The sequence below is a fragment of the Rissa tridactyla genome, chromosome 9, assembly GCF_028500815.1.
Source record: "Rissa tridactyla isolate bRisTri1 chromosome 9, bRisTri1.patW.cur.20221130, whole genome shotgun sequence".
NCBI classification, from domain to species: domain Eukaryota; kingdom Metazoa; phylum Chordata; class Aves; order Charadriiformes; family Laridae; genus Rissa; species Rissa tridactyla.
The window spans coordinates 48,574,764-48,588,311 of record NC_071474.1 but is presented as its reverse complement, the minus strand read 5'-3'; the positions used below and the strand labels follow the sequence as shown (position 1 = coordinate 48,588,311).

The 13,548-nt window shown below is 56.0% G+C and overlaps 1 protein-coding gene across 2 annotated transcripts; it reads right to left on the bottom strand.

Annotated features, from left to right (window-relative positions):
• Positions 1–8: 8 nt before the first annotated feature.
• LOC128914792 (uncharacterized) lies at positions 9–10,435 on the bottom strand. 2 transcript variants are annotated; one of them, XM_054214373.1, is made up of 14 exons: positions 10,167–10,435; positions 9,760–9,821; positions 8,176–8,818; positions 7,768–8,054; positions 7,621–7,675; positions 4,906–5,250; positions 3,698–3,967; positions 3,074–3,190; positions 2,422–2,523; positions 1,713–1,835; positions 1,400–1,492; positions 1,033–1,125; positions 712–769; positions 9–144 (listed from the first exon to the last, which is right to left on the bottom strand). In XM_054214373.1, exons 4-14 carry the CDS (start codon positions 7,999–8,001, stop codon positions 93–95), a joined length of 1,542 nt encoding a protein of 513 aa, XP_054070348.1. In that variant the 5' UTR covers positions 8,002–8,054; positions 8,176–8,818; positions 9,760–9,821; positions 10,167–10,435; the 3' UTR covers positions 9–92. The 2 variants fall into 2 exon arrangements, with proteins under 2 accessions (XP_054070348.1, XP_054070347.1); XM_054214372.1 differs by having other exon boundaries at positions 7,768–8,818.
• Positions 10,436–13,548: the final 3,113 nt, after the last annotated feature.

The following is a 13,548-nucleotide window of genomic DNA, read 5'->3' as shown; positions in this document are numbered from 1 at the left end:
TTTGGCCAGGGGAAAAAAAGAAGCTGGCTGAGCCCGTGAGGTTGCGATGGGTTGGGTTGACTCAGCCGAGTGAGAAATGCCCTGACCGACCTCTACTGGGTGGAGGAAGCATCCTTGCTGCTGCACCGAGACATCTCAAAGGCCCTGGGAGGAAGAGGTGGGTGGACATGCTGAGCATCTCTGGAGCCAGGGGCTCTGCCATGCCTGTCCGGACCTTCCTGTCCCCAGGCAGAGGTGGGGGCCTCTCTCCATGCCCACCCTTGCATTCCCCAAGGACACACGGAGACCCTACAAATGGCTGCGATACTCCTTCCTCTGCACCTCTGGATGGTTTGGGACAAAGAGGAGCTGCTCCCCCATGAGGCTGTGATGCCCCGGGGGCTTTCCCACAGGTTGGCTAAGCCCAAAGGCACCCATGGCATAGCCAAATCCCAAAGTGCTCGGATGAAACCAGCAGGAATTAAGGCTTAAACGCTTCAGGCTAAGGCCACGAAGGAGAGGTTTGTGGGGAGACTCGAGCGGGGCTCAAGCGCTTTGCTGGATGGGGACCTCCACCAGAGCTACCCGGGGTGAAAGCAGGGGCTGGCAGAGCAGCGCTGCGCTGCATCTTTCTTGGGGTCTAAGACTTAAAACAAGGATAATTCCCTTATCCTGCTCTTTTCCCTTCAAGACGGTTTGAATTTATGGGGAAAAAGGCAATGGGGGATCTACCTCTCCTTGTCCACGCAGCCGGCGTCACGTTCCTTCAGCCACCCCTGAGTCGTGTGATCTGCAAACGGACAGGTCTGTGCCCAGGCGTCGGGAGGAACCGCGTGAGAGGCACCGACGGCGCAGCACAGGATGCTGCCCTCGGGGGACGGGGTCTGGGACTCATTGGGGATGGGACACGCTCAATGGAGGGGTCTTGGCGTCTCCACAAGAGCCAAACACGTAATTTTTAAATAATTCACACGGCTGCTTGATGGCGTGGGGACAGAGGGAAACCAGCTCGGTAAACACAAGGCAGGGGCATGCAGGAGTGGGGAGACTTACAGCAGAGGAAGATGGCGAGGAGCGGGAGGGCCGACACGGCCGCCGTGCTGACCGTCAGGGTGGTCACATCCACGAACTCCGTGCATCCTTCTTCTGCGGCCAAACAAACCCGGCGTCAGCACAAAACGCCGTCCGAAGCAGAAGGAGAGAAAGGAGAAAGGCAAACGTCTGTGTATGTTGAAAACTAATTTTGCTTTTGCAAAGATTTCACTTCCCCGGAAACCCCCAATTTGTTGGCTTTATTTTGGAGCAGGTCTAACTCCGAGTGGCCGAGTTGGAGGGATGTTGGGGTTACACATCGTGGACGAGTTTTAGCCTGAGTGTGGTGAGTGTAGCCCCTGGTGGTCCCTGGGGCACCCCCTCTCACCGTGGCGATGGTGGATGTTCTTTATGAGGACGCTGGTCGTCAGCACCACCGAAACCACCCCTCCGGGAGCAGCGTAGCCCAAGGTGCGCTGTGCTGGCCGAGGGAAAGGCGACAAAGCGACGTTAGTGCGCGTTAGGGGACACGGGTGGGGAGACCCGCCCTTACCCACGGGCTGGTGCAGAATCCACCAGCCTGAGTTAGCGCAGAAGTAGAAGTAAAGTTTTCATTTTAAAAAGTTGAGATTTGGGGCAAAGTAAAACCCCCGTCGACCAGTTTTGTCTCCCTCCCTGCCACCCTTGGTAAAACCGCTCGCCTGTTTTGCTTTTGAGTTGGGTGAACTTTGTAGGCTGGAAGGTGACAGTGGCGGAGACGACGAGGTTCACCACGACCACGTACGTAAGGGCAATCTCTGGCAATATGATCGCAATAGAAGGGCCTGAAAGAAAGCAGGACAAGGCAGAGCAGCAGTTCTTGCGCTTGCCAGCCACCTTCATAATTTTGTTAACGCCCCGTTGTATCCCTTTCCCCCCCTCTCCCGACTCCCAGCCTTCCCAGTCGGTCCTTGCAAGAACCCTCTCCATCCCTTGATCATCCCTTGTCCCAGCAACCTGGGCTGGTGGGAGGTGTCCCAGCCCAGGGAAGGGGGTGCCACTGGGTGGGCTTTAAGGTCCCTTCCCACCCAAACCATGCTGTGATTCTGTGATTCTATGATTTTCCATGCCCTTCTGCAGTTAACTCTGGGAAAGGGCTCTGGGTAAAGGAGAACAGCTGTAGTAACTGTATGGATGGTGGTCCAGGCGGCCACGACTAGCTGAGATCGCGCCTGGGGCAGCCACGTGTGGCTCTGGCCGGGTCTATTCCCGCATGTTTAGCTGCATGACCCTCCCTCTGCGGGGCGCTGCCTTCCTCCCTGACCTCCGTGGGACTCTACCTCTCCCGTGGGCTCTGCACCCCGTATGGTTTGCACAGCAAGGATTGCTTTGGGGTCCCCCACCCCAAACCGCCCCGCGGCCACCTCGTACCTTCCTCTCGCATCCAGAGGATCCCGGCGGTGCCTGCCAGGACGGAGGCGATGCACACCAGCCCGCAGGTGTAGGCGCTGAGCCACCTCCACAGCTCCCCCCCTAGAAACACAGAGCAGCGTGGGGTGACAGCTGTGACCCCTCCTGATGGCCCGCGCCAGCCCCCACCCCTTCCTCAGGGTGGGATGCAGCCCGTCCCCGTCTGGGATGCTCCGGGGTATCCCTGGCCAGGGCCTGGTGGGTTTGACCTGCTCTTTAGCATGGGTAGCTGGGAAGGGCTCTGTGCCCCCCGGTACAGTGTGTTAAACTTATCAGTGGAGCCTTGTAGTAAAAGGAATGCTCCCGAGAAACATCTTTTTCCGTAAAAATGTCAATCGATCGCCTCAACTCTCTAGGACAAAAATGTCTGGGAAGTGCGAGGATCCAACCCCGCTTGAAAACAGAGTAAAATCAGTTTTCACCGTTAAAAAAACGTTTGCCAAGGAAAGTTTTTCTACTCTTAGGAAGACCTGCCAGATGACATGAAGATGAGGTGTTTCGACAGGTGGAAAGGGAATTAGCTGATTACCAGCTCTTCCCACAGCAACGCTCCTCGCTCTCCCCCACCAGAGAAGGGAAATGGGGTTCAGCTGCCCCCCAGCTGCAGACTCACTTATTCTTAGCTTTTCAGACTGGCAGACGGGAAAAATTAATCCCCATCCCGAGATGGCAGCAAAGACCAGAGCAACCACCGCAAGCCTCAGCGCATCCTGCAAGGGAGGGGAGAGACCTGGAAAAAACCCAAGGAGCCAGGAGTCAGGCCACCAGCAGGACCAGCATGGACGGCGCCAGTGGGCCATGGGGCTTCTCTGTGACCAGGACAGATTGAATTTATTCTCCAGCTGGTGGCCAAATCAGCGCTTTCTGGTGCGGTCGATGGTCCATGAAATGCCCAACGTGGGATGTGTGCTGTCCACAGGCTTTCCATCCACCACCCCCCGCCCATGTCCTCCTCACCATCACCTTGGCCAAGTGCCGTCACTTGGGACCTTCTCCAAGAGGGAACAGCCAGTCTCCTGCCAAGGACGGTGCCTTGGTGGGATCAGAGACTGGGAATTGCTGCTGTTCATCCTGCCGTGGGGAGCTCCTGTCAACAGCACGTGGACCACAACCCTGGGAGGGCGGCCAGGCTTTGGGGGATGGAGGCAGAGGGATGGGATGAAACCACCCAGGGAGCCCCAGGGAAGGGTGGAGAGCAGGAAAAGCGGTGGGAGGGTGAAACCCCAGCAGCGATCACCTGCAATGGTGATGTTCAGGGAGGTTTCTTGCCAGCTTATCCCATTGCTGGCGTTGCAGGAGTAGCAGCCGCAGTCCGACTTCTTCGCCGATCTCAGGTACAAAACGCTGAGGCTCTCGGAGAGGCGGAAACCTCTGTCTGGGGGAAGGGGCTGCCCATCTTTCTTCCAGGCGACGGTGTCCACCCTGCCCTCCGCCACATCGCAGAGCACCTTGCCGGTGGCCCGGGCCACGAGGACACTGGTCCACAGCTGAGGGCGAGACACGGGCTCTGGAGAGGGGACAGAAACACCAGCACGTCTCTCAGACGTGACCTGGAGCATCCGCGATGGGGATCTGGGCTGCAGTTGTCACTGCAGCATCCCTGGGGCCGCAGCGGTGCAATGGCAGGTGCTTCCCCTGGAAAGTCCTGTCCTGGCCAGGGCTGCTCCGCTTTCCAGGTTTGGGGCGGTTTCTTTTCCAACTGAGTCATTGTTTTTATTGCGTTTGGGTAAATACGGGGCATTTTAAAATATGTGAGGAAATGAGGAAAAAGAGGAAAAGGATTCAGATGCCTCTCGGATTTCTGTGTGGTGGAAAGGAGAAATGGGTGGTGAAGGGCTGTGGTGGCATTGTAGCAGCAGTGTTATTACAGCAGGAAAATATAGCGCCAGAGCAAATTAAGGGAAGTGCGAAGAGCAATATTGAGGAAGAACTTCTGTGTTATTTAAAGTGTGCTCTGATCTCTGTGACGGTGGCTGACGCCTGCAAATTGCAAACAGTCACCATGGTCTGAGGGGGAGATTTTCCGTGACGTCTCCACCCTGCTGGGCTCAGTTCCACGGGCTCTGCCAGGGCCCCCTCTCGAAAGGTGCCGGGGGTTCTCTCCGCAGGTGGCAGCGGGTACGTGGCATCCCACCTGTCCCTCCGTCCCCGCACAAGGGAGGGAATTGCCTTTCCAGGATGGAGCCCAGCCCTCTGTCACAGCCAGGCACCCTAGAAGGTCTCCTTGGGCAGCACCACCAGACCTCCACTGGGACAGATTGGGAACCTCTTCCCAAAGTCTCCCTGGTGATGTCTCCACACATGGCAGGTTCAAAAAAACCTCAAGATTAGACTTAACTCAAATCCCTTCTCCAAATCCCTTTGGCATATGGGCCATATACAAATAACGCCGCTGCTCTGCTTGCACCCATCACCCCGCTCCTCCCTCCCATGCCCACCACTTACTGAGGACTTCCAGCAAGATTTGCAGGCTCTCCCTCTCTCCCACGTTGACAGTCACTTTGTAGATGCCACTGTCACTTTCGTGGACGTCCTCCAGCAAGAGAGATCCATTGGATGGGTGGAAAATGGCTCGTCCTGCGTAGGGCGGGTGGATGGTTGGGCTGTGGGACCTGCTGTAGTACTGCAGGATGGTGCGGGAGCTGGTGCCGTTGAGGCGCTCCCACCGCGTGGAGTAGATGTGTGTGACGTTATCCGGCCCGGGAAGCAGCACCGAGGATCCCACAGCGGCGGTTTTTCTCTCGAGGGGTCCCATCGCCTCGGCAGCCTCTTGCAAAGGCAGCAGCAGCCCTGGGTGGCAGGGGAAGGGAAGGTGGTCTGGGGAGACGGAGCAAGTGGGCATGGCTTGGGAGAGGCTTTGGTACCCCCTGTGCCAAGGACACACATGGGGCACCTGGACTGCTCGGTCACAGCCTCTCACAAAGCCATCGCCATCGCCCGTCGTGCTGCCGGGCAGGGGGACATCCTGGCCAGAGCTGATACGGGTGCCTAAATAGAGCCCGGGCTCCTTGGAGATACCTGGCTGCAGGGCTGCGAGCCTTTTCTGCTTGAGCTTTGTGGTGGCATTGCCTCCCAGCCTGCGCCCAGAAGGGACTTTCTAATCCTGACCTAATTTCCATGGCTCATTCCCAATTCCTGGTCTCGCTTGGGGCTGAAGATGTCGACACCCTCCCAGCAGAGCGGGATGCAGATGTCTCCCCCAAACACAGGGCAATTTCTGGCCTTGCCATGACTTGGGCTCGTAACGGGCGCTTGAGGACTTGAAGAGGAGCCGCTGTTGTAGGTCACAGCTCCAGCCCTGAGGAAAAAAATGAGCTTTCTAGGAAAGCCAGGCAAAAATCACTGCTACAGCCCTATCTTGTAAAGGTGATTAAAAAAAAAAAAAGGTGAGGTTAAAGGGTTTAAAGCAAGGAGCCAGCCCTAGGCAGAGGAAACAAAAGGAAAGGTATTTATTTATTAGATAGTAGATATCCGTTAGGTATTTATCTATTAGATTAGACATTAGGATGACGTTCTTTACACTGAGGGTGGTGAGACACTGGCCCAGGTTGCCCAGAGAGGGGGTGGAGGCCCCATCCCTGGAGACATTCAAGGCCAGGCTGGATGGGGCTCTGAGCAACCTGATCGAGTTGAAGATGTCCCTGCTCCCTGCAGGGGGTTGGACTGGATGGCCTTTAAGGGCCCCTTCCGACCCGACACATTCTGTGATTCTGTGATTCTGCGATTATCCACCCAGGCAGAGGGGCAGTTAATGGCAGCGGCAACCCCAGGACTCCTGAGAGGCACCAGGATTTCTGCTAAAGGTGCTGGTCTCCTCGGCGGAGCCGCCAGCCTGGCCCTTCCGTGGGAGCGGGGGCTCTGAGCTGCCCGGGGGCTGCGGGGTCTGTGCAGACCCGCACCCCCCACCCGCCTCGGCCCTTCGCCCCCCAGCCCGCGCCGGGATGGCCCCACCGAGCAGCCCTCAGCGTGCGTCCACCCCGCCACCCGCCAGCCCTGACAGTAATGATAGGACACAGGGTAACAGCCTCAAACAGAGAGGGGAGATTTAGGTGAGATCTGGGGAAGAAACTCTTTGCTGTGAGGGGGGTGAGCCCCTGGCCCAGGTTGCCCAGAGAAGCTGTGGCTGCCCCATCCCTGGAGGGGTTCAAGGCCAGGTTGGACGGGGCTTGGAGCAACCTGGGCTGGTGGGAGGTGTCCCTGCCCAGGGCAGGGGGTGCCACTGGGTGGCCTTTAAGGTCCCTTCCAGCCCAAACCATTCTGTGATTCTGTGTGATTTGCATTTCTCACTCTCATAACCTGAAGAAGCAGCTATCGGCTTTTATTTCTGTGCCTTCAAGCCCCCCAACCTGTAAGATGCGCCCAGAGAAGGAACAATCTCGTGACTGAAAATCCCCTTGCTGTAGCAAAACACTGTTTATACGGGACATGCGGGACCACTAGCAAAAGGTAAGAGAAAATACCTCATCACAGGCATCTTTTACTACTGCGATATCCAAAGCTCATCCTATAGCCACTCAAACAGAGCTCACTGACCCCCACGGCATCTGAAAATCTAGCTTATTACAATTAAAATATTAGCTTATTATAGCTTATTATAATTACATAGCTTATATATAATTATATATTATTATATATAATAGGTAATTATATATTATAACACAATTATATATTTTTATACCTTATTATAATATAATAATTATAATATTATAATCTAGCTATATTATAATCTAGCTATATTAAGTGGGTTTCTTTTCTATTTCAGATTCTCACCCTGAAAATCTTTGTACATTAGTGCTTCAAGGCAGCCAGTACATACGTAAAGGACCCCAGAGAGACGGCTCACATAACTGCAATAAATTTGGTGTTATTCCGTATATCAGCCCCGGTATAAATCTATCCGCAGTAGACTTTTAGCCCTGGCACCGCGCCTAACGCTTGAGCTGCTTCTGCCTCCTCAGCCTGTGGGCAGCGGAGCAGAGACACCCTGCCCGTTCAGGTTAAGCGTTTTGCCCCATCTAAAAAGTCAAATCTGTAGGGACCAGGGATCCCCGTGCACGGCTGCTGAAGCCTCAGGCTCTCCGCGGGTCTCCAAAAGGCGAGGATCTGGCCCGGAGCCCGCTGGACGGCACGGGCACCTCGCCCAGCCTGGGCACCATTTACCTGCCAGGAGCATCCAGTTGGTCCCCAGCAGCTCCGCGGGATGACACATCAGCATCTGTCAGGGAAAAATGGCACAAAAATTGCCATGTTTTTAAAAATCCCCCTTAAAAACCCGCTCTTTAATGAGAATAACAGGTCAGGCTGTACCGTGTGAGGAAGGACTGGGTTTCTGACGATGGTGAGGGCAGTGCTGTGGATGGTCCCAGCCTGGACTGGCTCCAGCCTCACCGTTTTCCTGCCAACTGCTCCTCTCCTTCTTTGCTGCCTCCTCTCACGCGGACCTTTCCCGGGTGGCAGCTCCCAGCTCTCTCCTGGCTCCCTCCCGCTCTCTCCCGGCTCTCTCCGGTGCCGGCCGCTCCCTGTCGCGGCGGGCGGCGTCATGGGAAGGCAGAGCTGGCTGGTGGCAGCAGCGGCTCCCGGCACTGCGATGGCCGCTGTGCCGGGGATGCCCAAGGGGACGTGCGGCAGCCCCAGGGGGCACACGGGCAGAGCTGCTCATGCACCCCAGAAACGGCCCCCTTGCGAGAAAAGCCCACGCCAGGGAGAATAACCCACCTGACTCCGCTTCTAGGGGAGGTTTCCTATTTCAGTTCTTGCAGCAATAAAAATTACAGGGGATGTCCCGGATCATTTCCATGCCCCGAGGCCAAGAGATCCGTCCCCGTCCCTTTCTTACACTTCGCTCATCTTCCATCCTGCCCCCGGGGAGCGTCCCACCTCCCGGAGCAGAGGTTGAGCTCAGCCTCCAGCCTGTTTCCCGCGGTGGCCAGGGGCTCGGGCAGGCTCCTCAACACTTGTCCCACTGCCGGCAGCTTTTTCCTCCACCGAGGCAGGTGCGGACCGGGATCATCCACGTCCCACAAGCTTTCTGCAAAGGCAATTTCAGTTTAAGGCAGAGACATTTCTGGGATCAGAGGAGCACGTGGGGACCTGGGAAGGGCTGAGCTCTGCCCCAGAGCACCGGGGAAGCTCTCCTGCCCTGCCGAGCGTGGCTGGCCCCGTCCGACTCCCCCGCACCAGCAAAACCAGAGGGAGACGGATGCTGGGCAGGACAGCTGCACGGAAAGCGTTAGGAAGCGGCGGGTGGGTGTAGATGTCGTGGGGTCCAGAGCACCGACACGATGACACCCGTTGGCTCCATCAGCCCCGTCCGTGTGGCCCTGCCAGCCAGGGAAAGCACCCAGCCCGCACCGTCTGCCTGGAGTGGGGAGAATAAAAGTGAACATCAGTCATTTGGTTTGGGGGCCAGCCCAGCCCAAACCCACCACAGCACATCCAACCTGGTCCTGGTTTGAGCAACACAGGACTCATTTCTCTTCTAACGCCTGGGAAAACTGCCCTTTTGGAAGGCTCTAGTGCCTGAACTGGTGAAACTATTTACTTTACAGCCAGCTCTGGGGTGTGGGTTTCAAGGTCTCGGTGTTTTCAAGCTCCCCAGGTGCAGGGACGAGGAGGAGCAACACCCGAGCACTTGACCCAAGCTGCCAACGGGATTATTTCATCCCATGAATGACACATTCAATATAAATTAGAAAGTTTGCTGAGGAGTTCTCTCTCTCTCTCTCTCTCTCATCCTGAGCACTCCCTGCCCCGGTGCCGGAGCCCTGAGCCCTTCCCTTCCTCCGCAGCCGCAGCACTCGCGGGGTCCCACGTTGGCTGTCCCTGCGGGGAGTGCACAGCTTCTGCTGGGGAGCGGGCTGGGGATAGTCCTCGTCTATTTTCCATTAGTATTGGGATCGATATTGCTTCTTTAGTGTTATTAATGCTAATTATCTAGTCTTATTCTATTAAATCTGTTTACATTTCAACCCTCGGGCTCCCTCGTTTTCCCGATTCCCATTCCTGGGTGGGGAGGGGTCATCGGGTGATGGAATAATTGTCTAAAGGACAATAAATTGCTGTGGGTTCCTCAAGCCATAACAGACCCTTATGCTGTGGTCAGTCCGATGCTGACCTTGCCACCCCTTGTCCCATTTCTTGACCCTTCCTTTCTCCACCTGCCTCCTTCCAAACAAATATGCCTGTAATTACTTTTCCCCATCGGTCCTTATTTTGCTACATCCATCCCCAAATTTAGCATTCCTGGCCCCTTTACCCAGACAATCTTGGCTTTAGCCAGTATTGCCAATTTGTTGTTACCTGGGCAATGCTGGTGTTGCAAGTCTGTTCCACAGGAGGTCCCCAGAGCTCCTCACGCTTATCTGAGAAGTTCCGTCATAGAGTCACAGAACGGTTTGGGTTGGAAGGGACCTTAAAGGCCACCCAGTGGCACCCCCTGCCCTGGGCAGGGACACCTCCCACCAGCCCAGGTTGCTCCAAGCCCCGTCCAACCTGGCCTTGAACCCCTCCAGGGATGGGGCAGCCACAGCTTCTCTGGGCAACCTGGGCCAGGGGCTCACCCCCCTCACAGCCAAGAGTTTCTTCCTCAGATCTCATAAAACTTCCTCAGATCATCTTAAAACTGTTCCCCCTCGTCCCATGGCTCCCCTCCCTGCTCCAGAGTCCCTCCCCAGCTTTCCCGGAGCCCCTTTAGGGACGGGAGGTACCTTTAGGTTCGGTTATTTCTCATTTCCCCTCCTCAGCCACCTCAGCCATGCCTCGTGCGCCAGTTCCGAGTTTTGTTGCTCCTCACACTGTCATTTGTCACGGCCGCTGATTCCAGCAGTTCCCCGTGCCCTGGCCGGGCTGCTTGGCCTCAGGCTGGAGCCCCGGCAGCCACCGTGTCCTTCGCCTGGGGCCCCGGGGGGACGGACGGACGGTTTTGGAGGGGAAGGGCAATGACCTTTAAGAGGAGCGGAGCTTACGGCTAGCTCAGTGTGAACTGTGTGCCCAGGAAAACTGTCTGGTTTGGGGTTTTAATTTTGTGTGTTAGAGAGGAGGCTGCTCCCACCCAGAGTCTGCCTGTCACATTGCTTTGTGCCCGACTGTGCGTTTTCATTTTTAATTTAACTTCTCCTTTATCCCCTGCCCAGCAAAGTGCAGTTTCTCTATTCCCAGCCGCGCGGTTCCTCAATGCGGGGCCGGGTATTTGTGTGCTCACATCACACGTCCATCGGCGTTTTGTCATGGCAGGGAAGTGTGCTGCATTCTGCCTGCAGTTTATGTGATTTTGGGACGTCTGAGAAACTAAAAGCAGCTGGAAGCAGTGCGAAGGCACGGGCACAAGACACAGGCAGGAAAATGTGATTTATGGAAAGGAACAGCTCTGTCCTTTCCCCAGCACGTTCCTGGGGTGGCCCTTGGAAGCTGCAGCGTTTGGGGTGACCGTTCCCCTGATGGTGCCTTCAGAAGGACGCTGAAGGGGGAACCTTTCGCTCTCCAGGCAGATATTTCATTTGCTTGCAGGACGGATGAGCTGCCGTGGATGAGTGGCGCCCACCCACCGCTCCCACCACGTCCCCGTCATCCACATCCATCTTCATTAAACTGCTCCAAAGAGTAATTTTTATCAGTCAGGCCCCTCTGGCCGCATTAATCCTTCCAGGTTGCTGGAAGGAAACTTTAAAAACATTCTCCACTTAATCTTAAATAAACTAAATGAAAAACCGAGGCAGGCTTCTGCTAGCGCTTAACTCCTTTCACAAGTATTTTAAAAGCTTTTCCGGCACTTGCGTTGCACCCTGCGCCCTCTGAGGGGCTGGCAGAGACCAGGCGGCAAATACAGCGGCGCAAACCTGTAAATGTTGGCGGGGAGGCAGAGGCTGCACAGCTGCTGCTTGGGGGAGCGTGGCTTACTGTGGTTGGGGAGAGATAAGAAGGGCAGGTGACCCCCAGCAGGCGAGGAGCTCATGCCACAGGCTGTCTGAGAGCACAGCCCCGGTCCCTGCCTCCCACGCTGCTGCGACCTCAAAGTCACGACAGGACGATCGTCGGTTTCTGCTAGAAATCAGAAGTGCGCAGATGAGAAAGCCGATTGCATTTTCTAGTCAAAATCAGCATCCCTGTTGCAGGCAGCGGTTGGAGACCCCTCCACCGCCAGCAGGACCAAGCCCAGGATGCAGCAGGCACGTGCAGGGAGCAGCTGATGGCTGCTCACCCCCTGCTGCGGTCCCCAGGCTGGAGAAGACAAACCGCCACCCCCCTGCAGTCAAGGGCAACGGGGAAAGACTCATGAGTCCTGCCCACAGCGGGACAGTAGCGTGCTGGGGCAGTCCGGGCAAGGAGAGGGCTTTGCTCTGGCCGGTGTGCTCCTGGCCATCACCAGTATCCATCTGGGTGCCCAGCGGAGGTGTCCACGCAGAGCTTTGCATATGGGGGTTCCTGAAATTCTCCGCCTAGGCTTAAACGAGAGAAAAAAAAGCAATCGGTAAAAAGGAGTCGGATTCACCTGGTCAGTCCCAGTGGAGAAGGTGGTGCCTGGAGGCCCAGCCGTGGGACACCAGGGGACAGCGAGCTCTTCCAGCCTGAGGACACACAAAGAGGGGCAGCTCGGAGCCTTGGCAGACAACTGTAATCTTGACTGGGCTGTGTTCTTTGCTTGAAATCAGCTCGGGTAGCCGTGATACGCATCCCATAGGCCCTGAGCAACCCCCGTATGAGGGACAACTGTGACACTTTTTGCCTCTAACCAAATAGTGTGGCCAAATCCCAGAAGGACAGAATAGCTGAGGTTGGCAGGCACCTCTGGAGACGAGCCAGTCCAAGCCTCTGCTCAAGCAGTGTCACCTAGAGCAGGTTGCCCAGGACTGTGTCTGGCTCCAGTTGTCTGGCCTGTTTTCAACCGATGAAACTGATAAATCTGCTTATCTAACCCACGCTTCGCCAGCTGCTCTATGAGGATGCTATTGGAGATGGTGTCAAAACCTTACTGAAGTCAAGGTAGACAACACTCACTGCTCTGCCCTTGTCCACCAAGCTATTGCAGAAGGCTGCCAGGCTGGTTAAGCAGGATTCCTCATTCAGAAATCCATGCTGACTCCTCCTGATGACCTGCTCGTCCTTCATGGGCTGGGAAATGGTTCCCAGGATTAGCTGCTCCATCACCTGCCCAGGGACTGAGACGTGGCTGTCTGCCCTGTAGTTCCCTGGGTCCTCCTTCTTGCCCCTTTCTGAGGACAGAAGCTCTCCCCCAGTCTTCAGAAACCTCTCCCAGTTGCCACAACCTTTCACAGACTATCAAGAGTGGCCTCACAATGCCGTCAGCCAGCTCCCTCAGGGCTCGTGGGTGCATCCTCTCAGGGCCCATTGGCACGTCCAGTTTGCTTAAACTGCTTCTGAACCTGATCCTCTCCCACCGAGGGAGTCCTCCTCGCTGTGGACTTGCTCCAGGCCCTTGGATTGCTGAAGGCCTGTCTTGCTGGCAAAAAAACAAGGTGAAGAAGGCATTGTCCTTTGTCACCAGGTCCACCTTCATTCAGCAGCAGTCTCAAAGGATGATATTCAGCCACATGGGCCTGGGGTGGATCGAAACGTGGAAGGATAAATTATGACAAGCAGCGAGGCCGTTGAGAGGACCGGTGCACCGCTCGAAGTCTTTAGAAGACAATGCGCTGTGCGGATCCAGTGGGAGGAAGCTTGCTCTGAGATGCGACCAGCGAGCGCCTGAGTCTGCAAGCACCCAGCCATTTGTAGCCACAAGGAAAGCCACACCGAAGCTCTTAATGAGCAAATATAGAAGGGCCTGGCGGGCAAAGCCCCGTGAAGAAGCTGCTCAAAGAAGGAAATGAGAAGGCAGAGGTGGCCAGTAAGGCTGAGGTGTGGGTTAGAGACAGGGATGGGAGATACAGCGTGGGCGAAGACCAAGCATATTCTGCGGCGGGAGCTCAGGGTGAGCAAAGACACGGAGAGGAGAAGGCAGAAATAGGGAAGCATGACGAGCGTCGTGGAGCAAATGTGGCCAGCCTTGTTTCCCCTCACTTTTTTTTTCCCTCCCCCATTAATTTCTGCAGTTTCCTCTCTGTTTCGCAGGCAGAAGCGGGACCCCGGCTG